Genomic DNA, 18,784 nt, shown 5'->3' on the forward strand with positions numbered 1-18,784 from the left:
CTAGTTTATTCTCCTGAATCTGGATGTACAATTTGATACTGTTTTTCTCAAACACCCCTTGACTATTTTCCATGCAATACTAATAACTTTCCCCTTTAGATTCTTATGCCATTGGACTACTCCAAGCTATCTCCTCATTTTGTCTTAATCAGCTGCTTTGTAATTCTACAATGGAACCCTTTAACTGAAAATTCCAATTGTGTGGCAATCTCCCAGGTCAAGACTATATGATACTCTCCCCCCCCCCCATCAGGGCAACCTTGGGTACTAGCAAGTTGTTCTCTAATGCTTTCACAAGATCCAGCACTCTTGCACTCTAAGTTCCCTCCATAATATGCAGTCTCAACTTTAGTCTACAACTCAAATTAAACATATAACTATAAATTAAAGATACCAAGAAATTATATACTTGATTTAATCCTTTATCCAAGTGTAAGCAAACAAAGTTTGCACCTGAAGTATTTTCTAGACTGGGGCAACTCATATATAGAAGCTAATGACTTCACATTACTTGCCTTACTACCCAATAATGCAAAGCACATATCCTTGCAGACATGTATAATGCTATGCATTATGAGAATTGTTACTATCCAGGCCAGTTTCGACCTTTATCGAGTTCTCATCAGTGGAAGCCAGACCCAGAAGTGATACTAAGGTTGAAGTAATGCAGAAGTCACATTTTCATATACAGGTATCCCTTGCTTAACCCGGGATTTGAATAACGCTGCAAAATTAATTGCAACAATCCCTTGATATATGCGGCAAGAGTTTTGATTAATGCGCCGTTAACCCTGCGGAGCTCACAGCTGATCTGACAGATACATGTAAAATATTTAATATAAATATTCTTACACAATTCAGCGTATAGCTTGGAGGTCATCAGTAGCTGTGCATTCATATGTTATGAGTGATATTCCGCGCTGTCAGTTTTGCTGTCAGTTTGCTTTAACACATATTATGTAAAGGTTTGTGATATTTGATAGTAAATTGTATCTGACAGATACTGCGACCTCATGTCAGTATAGTATGGTTAATTTTTTTTTTATTCTTTGTTCAATAATTTCTAGATTGTATCTGAAAATAAATAAACCATCATGTATTACTGAAATAGAGAGCCAAAGGCTTATTTATCATATATCTCCTCTAGGAGATGTGCTTTACATTATGGAAAATACAAAGGAAAGTGATCTGGAGCTTACCCCACCCTTACTATCAGTTGCCAATAAGGTTGCTTATGCTTGCATCCGCCGAAATGTTTAGTTTCTATATCCTCAGCACGAAACTCTTGTAGTTTCTATATTCAGCTATGAAATAATGTTGGTTCAATATCCACTCAATTTGTACCATCGTGTATTATATTTGCAGTGTTTTTTCTTTATGTTTTATTACTTGTTTGCCGAGGTCTGGAGAGTCATTTTGCTTGTTATCGTAGAATTTATGCCACCTTTACTACGAGTTGTAAATAAGGTTGTTTGTGCTTGCATCCACCGAAACGTTTAGTTTCTACATACTCGGCACGAAACTCTTGTAGTTTCTATATTCAGCTATGAAATAATGTTGGATTCAATGTCCACTTAATTTGTACCATCATGTATTATATTTGCAATGTTTTTTCTTTATATTTTATTACTTGTTTGCCAAGGTCTGGAAAGTCATTTTGCTTGTTATCGTAGAATTTATGCAATAAGAAAAAAACTAAAACTGTTCAAACGACTCTTGATAACTTCTTTTGATAAAAAAAAATTGCAGTAAATAATGTAAGTATAAGTATTTATTAAACATTTACTTTGCATTCATTTTTTATCTTTCCTAAAAGAGTACCATATAAAAATAATTATTAATACAGTAATCGATCATGGACGAATTGTAATTTTTACCATTGATTATTAGATTTGATTAACATGATTTTAATATATGCAGTAACATTGAGGGATTAATTAACCACGTTAATTGAGGGATACCTGTACAAGTAGCCAAACGGTCACACCTTATTATTAAAGTACTTGGTATCTTTAATTTATGGTATCTTCTTCTTCTTCAAGTGTCATCCCCTAGAAGGAGGTTGGCAACCATGTCACTGAACCTTTTTCTTTCTTTTGCTGCTCTGGAACATTTATGGTAATTCAAGCCAGTCCAGTCCTTAATGTCTTCAAACCACGTTCTCCTGGGTCTACCTCTCCGTCTTTTTCCATCCAATTTCCCTTCTAATATTAATTTCTGAATGCCTTCTTGTCTAGTTAGATGTCCAAAATATTTAAGTTTTCGCTCTTTCATTATTTTCATTAATAATGTTCTTTTCATTTTTGCTTTCTTTAAAACATCTTCGTTTTTCATTTTCTCTGTCCATGATATTGTCAACATTCTTCTGATGGTCCACATTTCGAAAGCTTCTAATTTTTTCTCTGCTTCTTTATTTAGAGTCCAAGTTTCACTGTTGTAGAGAAGGCTTGACCAGATATAGCATTTTATTAATCTTTTTCTTGTGTCTATATTAATGTCTCTGGATGTTAGAACAGTTTTCATATCAGCAAAGGCTTTTCTTGCTATCTCTATTCTTATTTTATTTCTTTAAGGGAATTTCCTCTGTCTGTAAACATTTATCCCAAATATATAGAAGACTGAACCTGTTCAATTTTCTTTTTGTTAACAATTATGTTCAGTTTCTTATTTATTTCTTCTTTTGATATAATCATGCACTCTGTTTTCTTTAGGTTAATAATTAATCCCATATCTAAGCTTCTGTTGTAAATTTCTGTGATTAAGTTTTGAAGATCATCTTCAGATTTAGCTATAAGAACTGTGTCATCTGCATACCTGAAGTTCCTACCTCCGACTTTTACACCCTTCAGTTCTGAAATATTTTTAAAAACTTGCTCACTATATATATATTGTACAGTAAGGGTGATAAGACACATCCTTGCCTTACTCTTTTTTTGATTTCAAAGTTGCCAGAATATGTATTTTTATATCTTATTGAGGCCATTTGATTCCAGTATATATTTGTAATTATACGTGGATCCTTTCCTTTTAACCCATTATTCTATAGGATATGTATTCATTTCTTGTGATCTATTGAATCAAATGCTTTGGTGTAATCAATAAAACAAAGATATATGCTTTTCTGGTTGTCAAGGTTTCTTTCACATAATGTTTTCAAATTGAAGATTCCTTCTCTTGTACCTTTGTCTTTTTGAAAACCTGATTGAGTGTCTTCTATTTCTACTGACAAAGTGCCTTTTATTCTTTCTAGGATTATTCTCAGTAGTAATTTTGTAACATGGCTTGTTAAACTTATTAGTCTATATTCTGTACATTCAAAAGTTCTTGGGATTTTGGGAATAGTGACAAAGATGAATTTCCTTAGATCATCAGGGATGTATCCTGAATCATAGATGTTATTAAAAATAACCTTTAGGTCATTAAGTGTGTTTTCATTTACTTTCTTTAACAATTGATAATATAGATTGACTTAGAGCGTATTCTATTTCTTCATATGTAATTGGTTCACCATCCATATTTTGTATATCTGGTGCATCTGTGCAATCAGAGTCAAACAGTTCTTTTCCATATTCTTTCCATCTTTTTATGATATCTGGTGTCTCTAGTAGCTTTTTTCCATTTTGATCTTTTGCACAAGGTTGTGTTCTTTTATTATGGTTGAAATTTTTCTTTTTATTTGTCAGGCTTGGATTGATTTATGCATTTCTTTACTATTGGGTTTCTTGTCCAGTTCCTCTATTTCTTTACATTTTTCATTTAGCCACTTGTCTTTGGCCTTCCTGCATTCATTTTTTATAATTTTACTGAGTATTCTATACTGTTGTGTACTTTTCTTTTTTCATCTTTCATTCATGAGTTCTAGTATTGATTCAGTCATCCAAGGTTTTTTCTTATTGTATTTAATTTTTGGGATAACCTCGTTAGCTGTCTTATATATTGCACTTCTAAAATTTGGCCACCTGTTTTCGATTTCCTCTGTGTTACAAAGTAAATTGTCTTCTGTTTTATATCCTACATGATCTAATTTCTTCCTAATTTCTGAGTTAAACACCATTATGTTTTCAGGTATATTCAGAGCTGTGAGGTCAAGTCTTTCAGTATGATTGTTTTTAGAAATGTTTTTTAGTTTAAATTTTAAAGTGGACACAACAGGGTTATGGTCTGAACCTATATCAGCACCTGGGTATGTTTTTATGTGAGTTATATTATTTTTGTATCTATTATTTATCATTATGAAATCTATTTGGTTTCTTATAGAGTTATCTGGGTTTGTCCAAGTATCTGCACTTTCGATGTTGAAAGAAGGTATTTATTATGCGCAAATTGTTTTGAATGCAGAATTGTATCAATCTCTCACCTCTTTCATTTCTGTCGCCTAGTCCAAATTTTCCAACCACTGGATTTTCTTCCCCTGATCCAACCTTTGCATTCAAGTCACCCATCACTATGAGTATCTCATTTGATTTTACATATTCTTTAGATTTTTTGTAAGTTATTATAAAAATCTTCTATTTCTTCATCATTGTGATGTCATCGTAGGGGCATAAACCTGGATAATTATGATGTTAAAAGGCTTTTCGGCTAATTTAATAAGTATTATTCTTTCATTTATGGGCCACAGCCCCATTACACATTTAAAGATGTCTTTCTTAATCATGAAACCCACTCCATATTCATGCTTCTCTCCACCAGAATATACAAATGTAAATCCATCTTTCTCTAGTTTCCCATGCTAGGCCATCTTTCACTTGTTTCACTCCGGACTTCCCATCACATCAACTTTAAGTCTTTTTATTTCCTGTATAAGATTGTCAAAATTCCCTACTTTATATAATGTTCTCACGTTCCAATTTTCAAGACTGTTTCTTGTTTTCAAATGAGGAATATTACATACCAACCTTCCTTTTGGATTTAAGTTGTCATCATCATGGAGTGCACTTGCAGTGCTCGTTTTAATCACAGTTTCAGTATCTTCTTCCCTGTAACTATTTACAGCTTGGGACGTTGCAGAGGTTCCAACTTCCAAAGCATAGCTTGTAAAATATTTCCGTTTCTGCATGGTCGACTATAGGATAGAGCAGCGCTTCCCAAACTGTGTGCCGCAGCCCCCTTGGGGGCCATAGGTTTTGTTGAGGGGGGCCGTGAAATAATGAAAACAAATTTAAAATGTTTTAAGACTAAGTAGATTTTTTTTATTTTAAAAGAAACATATTTAACTTTTATTATTTCTTTTTTGTTATTTTTTATATTTTAATAGAAAAATTCACACATTGGTGTTGGTTCACAAACTTTGCTTCCTGCGTATTTCGGCGCTTAATGAATATTAGTAAATATTGCTTATTCATATGTTTCATTTCAAAGCAGTGGTTAATTGTATTTACTTCGAATGCTCTCCAGGGAAGCTCCAAATCTTCCTGTCCCTTTCATCACGCATTCGTAATCAGGGACTGTTGATATTGACTTTATATACATATCAAAACGCGTTTTATATTATCACTGTCATCCGAGCTAGTTTTCTGTTACCAATAAAAGTTTCGCATATACTTCACACATGAAGAAAAGCTTAAACAAGTTCATGTGGGGAGATAGTAAATCGCTTGCAGTGGTAAACAACACCCCCTCCCTAACAGCCACTATACTGCAGAGGCAATAAAAACAAGTACTTTTATTATGCCAGTGAATAAGGTATGAGGAGTCTGTGTAATATATTTCTCAACAACTAGTGCAATTAGAGACAACCGGGATAAAAACACACTAATTAATGAATCATCACATGTCCCCTCATACAGAAACTATGCTATGTAGACTGAAACAAAACCATATGTTGCATGGGCAAACACAGTATCTAACTAAAAACTATTGTTATTAATTAGATGTGTGTGAGTTCGATTTCCCAAGGCAGCAATAAAATTCAACCGAACGTGTTAAAATTCGTAAAAGTGTTAAAACTAAGTAATATATATATATATATATATATATATATAATGAATGTTATGGCAGTTTCATGTATGGAATTCGGTTGAAGAGAGTTAGCATTTCAACTCAGTTGTCAGCTATTCTGTTATCTTTCAGTTGCGCGATCTTTTGTTAATACCGCACCAATCATATGTACATTTTAATAACTTGCCTTTGCTGTCTGTTTCGCGTTAGGCTTAATTACCGTAAAGGGAGAAAAGTCACAAAAGAGAAAAATGTTCCTTGTCTGGGGATTCCCTTTTCAGGTAATATTCACTAATTTCATGTTATCAGTCTGTGGTGTGCCAGTATCGGTAAGTGGTGATATTATTTCATCTATTCTACGTTAAAAACTTTAACCCTGAGATGGATAAGTGGCTGATAAAAAATAAAAATAAAATCCCGCGAACAGTCAGAAGAAGCAGAAACAGCCCACATCGTCTTCAGAACCAAACGGTAAGAGGCAAAAATGTATTATATGCATTTGATTTTTGCAATATTTGCTGTGTATGTTTTGTATTGAATATAAATACAATAAATATTATAATAATATATCTCTCTATTATGATTTTTTTTCGAGGGGGGCCGTGAAATATTTTAATTTTGCAAAAGGGGGCCCTGACATCCAGAAGTTTGGGAAGCACTGGGATAGAGGATAGTAACATGGTGAGGCCCCGATCTCTTCCACGTCTACAATAGCCAGCTAAAGCCAGCTAACTCGGCTCACTCTGTCAGCCATTGATCTGTATTCAGAATCTTCCGCCTGCCAGTTGTTTCACATCGCCATTGATATATGAATTCTTCAGCGAATGATGAAACAGCAGATGTCATTGCAGTCCTAACATCTCCCACGCTGGCCACATAACGTCCTGGGAGATGCTTTATAGCTTTCTGTCAGCTCTTTGCTTAGTATCGACTTTGCCATGACTCATTATGACACAATGTTTCCCGGGGGGTCCACGTGGAGGCATGATACTAAGACTTCCTGGTTATGGCCCTCCAGACTTCACAGAAATATTGGCACCTCACATCTATATCAGTTCTATCAGGGTTTTTGACCATGTCGTAGGTTGCCAGCCCACCACGGAAATCCATCCCAGGCTTAACTGTGCTAATCATGCTACAAGCATGACTGATGGCTAGTCAGCCAAGATCCTGGTAGGAGAACACAGCTAATTCTGCCCACTTAATTATATGAATTTATGGCATAATTAAGTGGAAAAACTTCTAACCTATCATTAATCCAGAGTATTTTAATAATAAGGTCTGACACCTTTGGGCTACTCGTACATGAATATTTGACTTCTGCATTACTTTAGTATCATCTCTGGGTCTGGCTTCCACTGATGAGACCTCAATATAGTTTGAAACTGGTCTGGGTAGTGATGACCATTCCCATAATGCATTACATTATACATGTCTGCAAGAGTATGTGTCTTGCATTATGGGATACTAAGGCAAGTGATGTGAAGTCATTAGCTTCTATATGTGAGTTGCCCCAATCCTGAAAATACTTCAGGCGCAAACTTTGTTTGCTTACACTTGGATAAAGTATATAATTTCTTGGTATCTTTAATTTATAGTATAACCAAGTGGAAAAACTTCCAATAAACCTATAACTCTCTTTCTCTGGACAGCCTAGCACCATTGAAGCATACTTCATTTCCACAGAGCTGTATAGGGAAGTATATATTCAATAGATTGTCTTCTTCTCAAATGATATTATATTTATCTTAATAATGAATTTTTTCTAATGAAAGAAGCAATATCTAAATTACTAATATTATATAAATGGAGAAGATCCAAATGACAAGTAAAGTTTTAAATTAACTGTTTTTTTTCTTTTTTTTAATGATTGTTGCAGTAGAATATCCAAAGGTGATTGATCATGTGACAGCATTAAATACTGCTGAAGTTTCTTCTTCAATAAGCATCAAGGATTCATCCTCTGGTAATATATCTATCTGTTTCATACTTAATTTTATTCATAACTTTAAGTTTCTCGAAGGATGAAGATTTTTGTAGATTGCAATATCTACAAAAAAACTTAAAAAAGAATGATACTTTCAAATAATAATAATATCTTATTATTATTATAAAAATGTTACCTTTTTTGTTCCTCAGATAAGAACATTAGGCCATTTGTTATGATTCCATTTAGATAGGTAGATAGATATTACTTCCACACATGAAAGGCAGAAGAGCCTATAGCAAATAAATATCAGGAGCAGGGAAACCTGCTGGTATTCTTGAACTGTCGAGGTTGTAGTCCTTTTGAAATTCTTCATGGGAGAGGCTGTTTCACAAAATTGAGGTGGATGGAATGAAAAATGACTGGAAGCAGCAGATTTGGTGAGTATGCAGCTTGATTGTGAAGAAATGTTACGCATAGACTGGCAGAAATGGGAGGCATGTTGGATGCTAGTTCTGCTAGATGCTAGTTAAGGTCATAAGAGGATTCAGATTTTCCTGTTAATGCTGGTATCTCTCACCAAGAATTTTTAGGGAGGCATTAGATGCCACTCCAAACATGAGAGCAGTAATTCAAGGTGGGTTTGAGGTATGTACAGAATAAGTAACTGTTCAGAAGAGAAGTACTGTCTTGAGCAGAAAAGGATGCCAAGTTGTTTTGGAAGCTGATGATGCTGTAGAAGTAAAATGATTATACCAGCAAAGGTTTGGAATAAGGATCAGTCCAAGAAGAGAGATTTGGATTTGACTATTGAACTGAGTATTATCAAAAGTACAGAAGATTGGAGGTCTTTTTTGCAAGAAAACAAACAAAAGTGTGTTTTAGAATCATTGAAGTTGACTAGATTGTTTTCACCACAATCAAGGATACTGTGAAGATCAGCTTTCAGGGCACTTATTATAATATTATATGAATATACAATTATACAATATTATATGAAGCTTGACATGTTTAAGCACTGCAAGGGTTGCCATATGAGTATTACAAGTGGAGAGTGCTATCAAGCAAAATTATGAATAGGTTTGTACTCGATGAGAGCATTTAATTTATATGAATTAGGAAGAGTGTAAATGAAATGAGAGAACCCTGAGGGACACTAACATTAACAGGAAAATCTGAAGAGAGAACATCATCCACCATTACACATAGAGATTAATCTGATAGATAACTGGTAATCTAATTACACACAGATGAAGGCAGACCATATCAAAAGCCTTGCAGATATCAAGTGCAGCACACTTGTTTCTCCAAATCTTTCTATGAAATTAGTCCATAGATGCATTTAGGCTAGGAGATCACTTGTGGATCTAGATTGACAAAATCCATACTGGTGGTCATTAATTAGATGGCAGTTCTTCGATTGTTAAAGAAGTTGACTATTGATATCCTTCTGCATTACTTTGGACAAAATTAAGGTGAGAGCAATAGGTCGATAGCTTGATGGTAGGCATTTATCACCTTTGTGTGTGTGTGTGTGTGTGTGTGTGGGAACTGGTTGTACATAGACTTGCTTCTATGCTTTAAAGTGGTTGATGATTGGGTACAGTGGAGCTCTTGAGCATAATGGGTGAAATTCCATACCGACTGGCTACCATTGTGGTAGCCAATCCTGATGGAATTGCTTTCAAGTTTATTCAAGATTCTTCTGATGTCTTTTTTGGTAGACGGTCCCTGGAGGCATGAGCTGCAATGTTCTGGGTGAAGAGAGAAATGATTTACTATGGTCATCTATGGAGGAGTTGGAAGAAAAGAATGAAGCCAGGATCTCATCCTTGGCTTTAGGTGATGATACAGTGCTACTGTTAGGGTGAAATAGTGGACATAGTACAGATAACAAAAGTTGCATCCAGTAGCTATGATGAGGAATCTGCTTATGCCACTGGCAGTTGTACCTTATGATGCAACTGCCAGTGGCACAGTATTCTACATTTAACCTTGTTGAATTTAGACTTTGCTCTTTTAATGATGGTTTTACAAGCATTGCAGGCAACTGTTTAGACTATAAAGGAAGCTATGTTTTGATCTCAAGTCACTTGTGATAGGCTGTTTGCTTTTCTTGGACTGGTCTGGCACACTTTGTGGAGAACTGTGATTTAGATATGGCCTACAAGCTATTATCAGCTGCTTTCTTCAAGTTCCACATAGAGGGGACACTATTCTTCTGAAATCATCAATAAAATCCCACCTCATCTTTTATCTTTTCTGTCTTTTCAAAAAATGCTATAGCCATCATATTCTATTCCTGTGTGTACATCATTCTCCGACACCAATGATTTGTGAACTGACTAAACTGTATTAGGGTCACAAACTATGTGCCCTTTATTCCTAATACTCGTTGTGTATAAGCACAGTAGCTTTTCCCCTGTCCTCTTTCCTTCCTCCAATTCCTTGTTTTCAAGTTCTTTAACTCTGTTGCTCCCATTAAGGCCATCCGTGCATTGTTTCCTTCCTTTGTCCTTTATCTCACACCGATCCTGGTAACTTGCTCTCACTGCTATACACTCTCCTCCTCTCATAAACAGTCTACCTAGCTTCACACTGTTGCTTTCACTCAGATGCAAACCATCTGCAACAATCTACCTAGCTTCACATTGCTGCTCTCACTCAGAACATCTGAGTAACAATCTATCTAGCTTCATACTGCTGCTCTCACTCAGATGCAGATCTGCTCAGCAAACAGCTATCTCTCCTATCTTCAGATTTATCCTGTACATGCATGTATGTATGTACTCAAGTCCTCTCTTTCTGCATATTCTAGCTATCGTGGCATTTGAATCATTGCTCTTCGTTCATCTCTCTGCTGTCATACCTTGGCAACACACTCACAATTCTCCCATCATAGATTTTTTCTGCTTCACTGTCTCTAGCAACCCTCACAAATCCCATGCCACTCTTGTGCACACTTCCTTGCTAATCATTTGTTCCTGTCAGAATAGTCAACTCTCTACATTTCCTCTTTTCTTCATAGTCTCAGTCACTCTTCATATTATTACTCCTCTCAGATATACTTTTGATTCTTGCTCTATTTTCACATCTTTCACTAAAGGGTGCCCATACAACACTACACTACTTTCCACCATTCCAGTGCAGTCATTCATCTTTGATTCATCTACCACTGGTACCTTTCTTCTTACACCTCCAACTACCACTCTCTTCTGTGAATGTCCTATTTCACTCTGCACCTACCTCAGTTCACTCCTCAGCCTTGCTAATTCTTCTCTAATATTCTCACTTGTGTTCATACTAGCGTTTTTACTAATCTTCCTTCTTTTACCTTTCCACTGTCTTTTACATCCTCCTCCTCTGTCTTACTACTCACTGCTGTATCATTCACCACATTTGTACTACATTCTTCATTCATGCTACCATCAATATTTCTTTCACCAAATCACTTGCCTGCTTTTCATAAACAGTAATTAAATTATATTCATTTAATATAATTTATGTTAATATAATACAGGGTGTTTCAAAAAGAATGACCTGATTTCAAATAATTATATTAATAATGAAAATGTGGTACAGTTACAAAATAAATTACTAAGTATGAAGTAAGGCCTAAAGTTTCACTCACCACAATTACAAATGCTCAGTGTGCCCTCCACAACATTAAGCCGATAGCTGAATTCATCCCAAACGCATCTGAAAGTGTCTTCTGTCACAGAATTTACTGCAGCCATGATTCTGGTTCTGAGCTCATCCAAGTCAGCGGGTAATGGAGGAACATAAACACAGTCTTTTACATATCTCCATAAAAAGAAGTCACAAGGTATGTTATCTGGAGATCTTGGAGGCCAAGAGTGTAGTGCCAAGTTGTGGGGTCCCGTGTGTCCAATCCAACACTGAGGCAATGTTTCATTTAGAAACCAATGAACTTGGAGGTTCCAATGTGGCGGTGCTCCGTCTTGCTGAAAAATGTAATCTTCAGATTCTTCATTCAGCTGTGGAAGTAGCCAGTCCTGCAGCATTTCAAGATAGGAGTTTCCCATAACAGTGTTTTCCTCAAAAAAGAAAGCCATTAACCTTTCTAACAGAAACAATGCAAAAAACATTAAGTTTTGGTGAATCACGTTCATGTTGTACAATTTCATGTGGATTCTCAAGTCCCCATATGCGAACATTGTGGCGCGAAACTTTACCGCTTAGATGAAAGGTTGCTTCATCACTAAAAATCAACTTTTGTAGGAAGGTGTCGTCCTCCATGTCCTCTAACAGATTAGAACAAAAATCTGTTCTTTTCTTTTTTTTTTTTGTCATCTACACGAAACGCTTGCACCAGTTGCAATCTGTATGGCTTCATATGGCGTCGTCATAACACACGCCAAACAGTTACACGAGGGATGGTAAGTTCTTGGCTAGCACGACGAGTGGATTTGTGCAGGCTTTGCTGGAAAGCCTCTTGAATTCGTTGCACATTCCCCTCTGAGGTGCGTGGTCATCTAGGACTCTTTCCCTTACATAAACACCCTGTTTCTTGAAATTGTCGATACCAACAACGAATGTTTTTGTCCAGATCAATTCCATAATGTCATCTAAACGCATGCTGCACCATAATTACTGACTCTGTCTTGCTAAATTCAAGAACACAAAACGCCTTCTGTTGACTAAATGCCATCTTTTTATTAACTAAGTGTAGCGGCTATTTGGGTGCTAGTAGTGGCATCTAGCGGTCATCATATCAAACTCTAGGCCAAGGCTGTTCACGTGGTTCAAGTTGCATTCATTTGACTTGCATTTGATTTGATTCTGGTTGCAGAGATATACAATTTTCAAATCGGGGCATTCTTTTTGAAACACCCTATATATTAACATAAATTATATTTAGAATTTATGTAAATTATATTAACATAATATATTTATGTTAATATAATTAATATAATTTGTCTCTCTGTCTCTAGCCTGCTCTATTGGCTTGAGGCAGAAAGATCATTTGTGAGATAGCATTTGGAGTGAGCTCATGAGAGAGGGAATTGTCAGTTAATTGAATTGCTCTCTTCTAGACAACATCAGAATTTTTAGATAAGGTCTTTGGTATATTACATAAGTGAGATAGTTTTTTTAATTTAGAATAGAAGGGAATTTGAATGAAATAAGAGATAAGGTGTTCATTTCAGCCATTAGTAATTGAGTAGTAACTGTATCTTACCATGAAAAAAAGAAGAGTAGCAAATGCAGAGATCACTTTAATACTACTTAGGTACCAAAGAGCATGAGAATCAAAATGGCTGAAAGTGGGGGGGGGGGGGTGAAAGAGACAAAACTAGCATGAGTTATCGGTCAAAGTTACTTATAAGAGAATTAACATCTGCAGTATACTTAGAAAGAGAGCCAGTCAGGAAAAGATCATGAGTGTTACAAGTGCAGGAAGAGTTAACTGGTTTTTTGATGGTTTAATGGATGATCTGTGTTGAGCACTGTTTACATCAGTTACTTTGGCATTTTTCCAAGCTTGATCATTTGAAGTGGAAACCAGCTGAGATCATGGACTTAATTTTGTTCTAATCTCACCAAATTGGAGAGCATAGACAGAATAGAGTAATGTTAGAGATGAGGTTAGTAAATTTTGAGTTAGAAAAGATTTAAAAAAAAAAAATACCAGATTTGACATTCTGTTACATTGAAAGTCAGATCATATAAATGTACATGTGTTGCCCTTATGCCAAGAAATTATATTGAATGTAGTTTTGATACTGGTTATTATACTGTAACTTGAGATCAGGTTAGGAATATCAGGTCAGGTCTGAGTGTAGTAAGTGACGGTGGACATTATGTTAATGTAACATACGTTTCTGTGATGTAGATGAAAGTTGTTTTTTTCCCAGAGAGGTTTTTGATAAGTGAAGTGGGATTGTTTATATAATTATTATAATGGGATTGTTTTTCCTGGTGTCAAAAAAGTCTTCTCCTCGTAATGTGTCTTCAGCAATGGTTCATCACATACAACTACCTGATTCCTTCAGGCACAGATTGGCAAAATTGGCAGCAGAACTAGCTGCTTAGAAAGCTTCAATGAATATGACTTGTCACCTAATTAAATATATTTATTATTAATATTTTATTTATTTTATTTTATTCATTTTATTTCCAGATGCAGAACACAAATTCTGTAGTAGCCAGAGTTCTGCTTCCAGCTACACTTATGGTGTTTCTCCAGGCATTTATGCAGGATTAATGGTATCTGAAGACCAAGATAGTAACACATATGTTGTATGTCATAAAGGTGACTATATTTACAATATTAATCTTATAAAAACTATTATAAATACAAAAATGTTTATTTTCAAGAGCTTCTATTGCATAGTTAAAGGGATAATGCATTGGCTAAAATGAACCAGGTCCAAATTCCACCAGGCCTTGAGGACTCATTTAAGGGCTTTTCAAATGAATGTGATGTATCTGTCTTCATTTCACCTCATCTAAAACTGGCTGTAGAACACAAGAAGCTAACAGACAGAACATAATAGCTCCATAACTTTAGTGGCTTCAGCCAAATTCTAACCACACCAAATCAGAAATGTTTGTCTCTCTGTAAATCTAAACACTCAAAATTAGTTCTTTGTCTGAAACTTATAAAATGTTCACTAGACATTATGCAAGTGAATTTCGGCTTATACTACACATTAAAAACAAAAATACTATGTAATTAAAGATTTTACTTACAAGAATTAGACATTTCATCCTCCTTATTCAAAAGACATTTGGAAAATGTTGCACAAGTATCAAGGAACACTGCAAAATAGCATGGAGGTCAGTCACTGTGAACATGTAGCATTCTGAGCAGACTGTGAATATACGTGGAACTACGTACTCTGAACAAAATTATCCAAACATCCCTTTGTGGTAGTTGATATGGCTATATATCTCACAACCTTGGCTCATATGTTAGGGACTATAACAGAAAGCATACAGTCTTGGGATCTTCATAAACAATTATGAACAGTAAAATGGACTGAACTGATAAGCTCGGTGACTTTCGATGTAGTACAATCATTGAATGCCACCTTTGCACCAACTAAGTTTAGGAAATTTCTACCTTGCTGCTGATGTCCAAATCAATTGTAAGTGATGTCATTGGGAAGTGGAAATGGCTGCAAACAACAACAGCACGATCATGATCAGGTAGGCCACATAAAATCTCAGAGCAGGGTCCACCAAGTGCTGAAGTGTATGACATGAAAAAATCAAATGCCTCTGCAAGCATCAGCAGCACTACCTGTGGGAGCTGAAGAACATGGGTTTTCATGGCTGCACAATCACACACACAAGTCTAACATCAGCAAGGAAAACAAGCATTGGGCAGAGTCGTGTAAGGTTCTCTGCCATAGGACTCTGGAGCGAATCACACTTCACCATCTAGCACTCTGATGGACAAGTTTGAGTTTGATGTATGCCAGGAGAATGCTACCTGTCTGAATGTATTCTGTCAGCTGTGAAGTTTTGTGGGGGGAAGTATCATGGTTTGGAAATGGGGATCTTCTTAGTTCCAGTACACTGAATATTGATGCTGTGTCCTATAATGATGTTCTAGACATTTCTCTACTTCCAACTTTATGGCACTAGTTTGGCAAAAGGCCCTTTTGTCTATCAACATAACAATGCCACATCCACAAATCAAGCTCTGTGCAGAATGATTTTATAAGATTACTGTTAAAGAACTTGACTGGCACAGAGTCCTGATCTCAACTGCATCAGACACCTGTGGGATGAATTGGAATGTTGATTGCCTGACATCGGTAATCTCTTCTTAAAGAATGGAAGTGAATTACAGGAGCAGCATACTAAAATCTATTCCCCTTCTTAAAATACTCTAGATCAGAAATAGATGTAGAAATTTTTTTTGCTCGGTTATAATTTAAATTAAACTTGTCAAGTATTCTTGTTTAATCCTTCATCCAAATGTAGGCAAACAAAGTTTGCACATGAAGTATCTTTACAACTGAGCTACTTATATATAGGAGGTTAAGGACTTCTTCTCAGTTGCCTTGTTATTTAACAACACAATACACATTTTCACAGCTTGTGTATGTGAATATGTGGCTTCTGCATTTATTCAGCATTGGTATCTCTTCTAGGTCTGGGTTTGGCTCCCACTTTTGAGACCTCAATAAAAGCTATACACAGTCTGGGTAGTGACCCTTCCAATAATGCATAGTTGTACATATCCAAAAGGGGAGGGGTGCTTTGCATTATAGGATACTAAGGCAATTAATATGAATTCAGTATTCTCTATGTACAAGTAGCTCACTCGTGAAGATACTTTGCATACAAACTTTGTTTTCTTTCATGTGGATAAAGGATTAAACAAGAATGGTATTTCTTAGCAAGTTTAATTTAAATTATAAGCAAGTGAAAAAAAAATTTCTACAGCTGTATGCTATGTGTATTGTGATGTGATGTGGCTTGTCTCCTTGTGTGTGTATATATATGTGTGTTGTGTGATGATGACCTTAATATGAGGGTCGAAAAAAGTAATTGTCTTGGTTTGTATAAAATTGAAGATATTGCTCAAACAAGGTAGCTGCCTCCATAATTTCATTATGACAATATGAGGTTGAGAGAAAATGTGCTGAAGAGTTGACTTTCCAGATATTTGGAAATAGTCGACCAGAGCTAGTGAGATAAAAAAAAAACCATGGCTGTTCCCTTGTGATGGGGGGGGGGGGAGTACAGGATATTGTGAAGTACTACATGAAACATTCCATTACTACTAACTTCCTATAAACAAATTTCCTCCAAATTAATCACTGTTTCATTGTTGTGTAACAGCAAACGAGATCTTTAATTTTGCCTTTGAAGTTAATGCTGTCATCTGTTATCTGTCAAATCTCCAATATTATGAAATCTTATATTTGTTTCTTTGAAGGCACTTCATTCACTTAAATCTTAGTCTCTCTGCCATCTAGTCTCATCTTGTTTTGCTATCCTTTCCTCTCTCATTCTGTTTAAGTGATCATACAACAAAATGCAAACCATAATGCAAAATGATAGCAACTTATTTTGCCATATGAAATAGCACATTAAAAACAGCATTAACCTCAAAGGCAAAATTAAAGATCTGGTTTGCTGTTACACAGTGATTTGTTTTGATGTACTTTCCCTATCCAGCAACATACCACTCCAAGAAACTCCCATTCTTACAGGCCAGTTTCCCTGAAGATATTGTTAACTATTTAAATTCACCAATAAAACATACAGTTGCAGATACTCTCTATGCATCAACATCTTATCCTATATTCCAAGCATAGAAATTTTGTTCTTTTCAATTATTTATTTAACGTATGATGATGATACAACAGCCATGAGACCCTTTTTACAGGGAGTACGGCACCATCTCAATCCTCCCTAATTTTTATCCGGGCTTGGGACCAGCATAGCTGACGAATCAGGCCTACAGCTGGGTCTTAGGTATTCCTGATTGTAATCTGTGTGTGTGTGTGTGTGTGTGTGTGTGTGTGTGTGTGTGTGTGTGTGTGTGTGTGTGTGTGTGTGTGTTCTGGAGGGCAAAAAACCCTAACTCTGCATGAGACTGACTAATTCATCTTCCATCAAAAGAGACCAAATAAAGATTCCTTGCGTCACTGATGGGAATTGAATCCATGTCTTTCTGACTAAAGAACTTTGTCTATACCTATTGAGCTGTGGAGGCTCCATAACTTTATAATAGGCCATTTCAAAAAAGAAGAAGAAGAAGAATTGAAAGCTGCTTTGCTTTCAGGCTTTGAAGAAATGCTGTAGGACTAGACATCCATTATGAGATGTTGAACATCTTTCACCATGAGTATCCTCTATAATAATCTTCGATGAGGATGAATTTCTGGATTTTTTTTTATGTGGCTCCCACCAATGAAAGGTTTATTATTATTAACATCTAACCTCCATGGAGTCAGAGACTCATCATGGGAGATACACACATTGAACTGATTCAATGTGTTTACATTCGCAACACGCTCAGGCAACATTCCATTCACCAACCATTCTCCATGTAAAGAACCTTCTCCTCACTCATCTGCTGACACCCACCTTATAGTTTCCAGGGATACCTAGCCTCTTGTTCTACCCCCTCTCCCATTCTATGAAAAATTTTTTCATTGTCAACCTGATAACAACCCTTGACTAACTTAAATCTCTCAATCATATCCCTCCTCCTATTCGTGAGACTTTGCAATATACATTCTTTCAATCTGTCTTCATACCCCACATTCCAAAGACCAGTTACTACCTTTGTGAATCTTCTCTGGATCTTTTCTAATATATCATCATGAAAACAAGGTGACGAAATCTGTGTACAGTAATCCATATGAGACCTGATCAAGTAGTTGTACAATGGAATTCTAACGTCTATATTTCTTCACGTTGAGGTCCTTTATCCGATGCGACATCTTCACAACTTGTGCAGTGGGACCCCGAATTTCAAGTCTTTGTCCATCACCACTCCCAGATATCTCATCCACTCTACCTATTTTAAAGTCCCCACCAAGTATATACTTTGCATCTCATCGTTGCTTACCAAATTTTAAAACCTTACACTTTGCAATATTGAATTGATAGTTCCACTTACCTGCCCATTCATGCCATCTGTTGAAGTCCTTCCGTAAGACCATAATCTGCTAATATAAACTGAACAACAATAGTCCCAAAACTGACCCCTGTGGCACACCACTAGTGACCTTCCTCTTTCAGAATATTGCACCCCATATACAACTTTCTGATAACTATCTCATAGCCAGTCACTTATCCAACTCAGATGTCTGTTATCCAATCCCATCAAAGGCTTTTGCACAATATAAGTATACCACTGTATATGCATCTCCCCTGTCCAAGACATTTGTCACCTTGTTATAGTACATAAGTAAGTTAGTA

General features: G+C 35.9%; 1 protein-coding gene across 1 annotated transcript in view; it reads left to right on the top strand.

The window, feature by feature from the left end:
* The window catches only part of fab1 (1-phosphatidylinositol 3-phosphate 5-kinase fab1), a 757,444-nt gene that overhangs the window by 479,238 nt on the left and 259,422 nt on the right, over nt 1-18,784 (top strand). Inside the window, exons 31-32 of the mRNA XM_090401892.1 lie at nt 7,820-7,906; nt 14,013-14,144. Of these exons, the coding sequence (XP_090258018.1) occupies nt 7,820-7,906; nt 14,013-14,144 (219 nt within the window). The remainder of the gene's footprint in view (nt 1-7,819; nt 7,907-14,012; nt 14,145-18,784) is intronic.

This window comes from Typopeltis vanoorti, chromosome 12, assembly GCF_054136105.1.
Source record: "Typopeltis vanoorti isolate ZY-2024b chromosome 12, IOZ_Tvanoo_1.0, whole genome shotgun sequence".
NCBI lineage: Eukaryota > Metazoa > Arthropoda > Arachnida > Uropygi > Thelyphonidae > Typopeltis > Typopeltis vanoorti.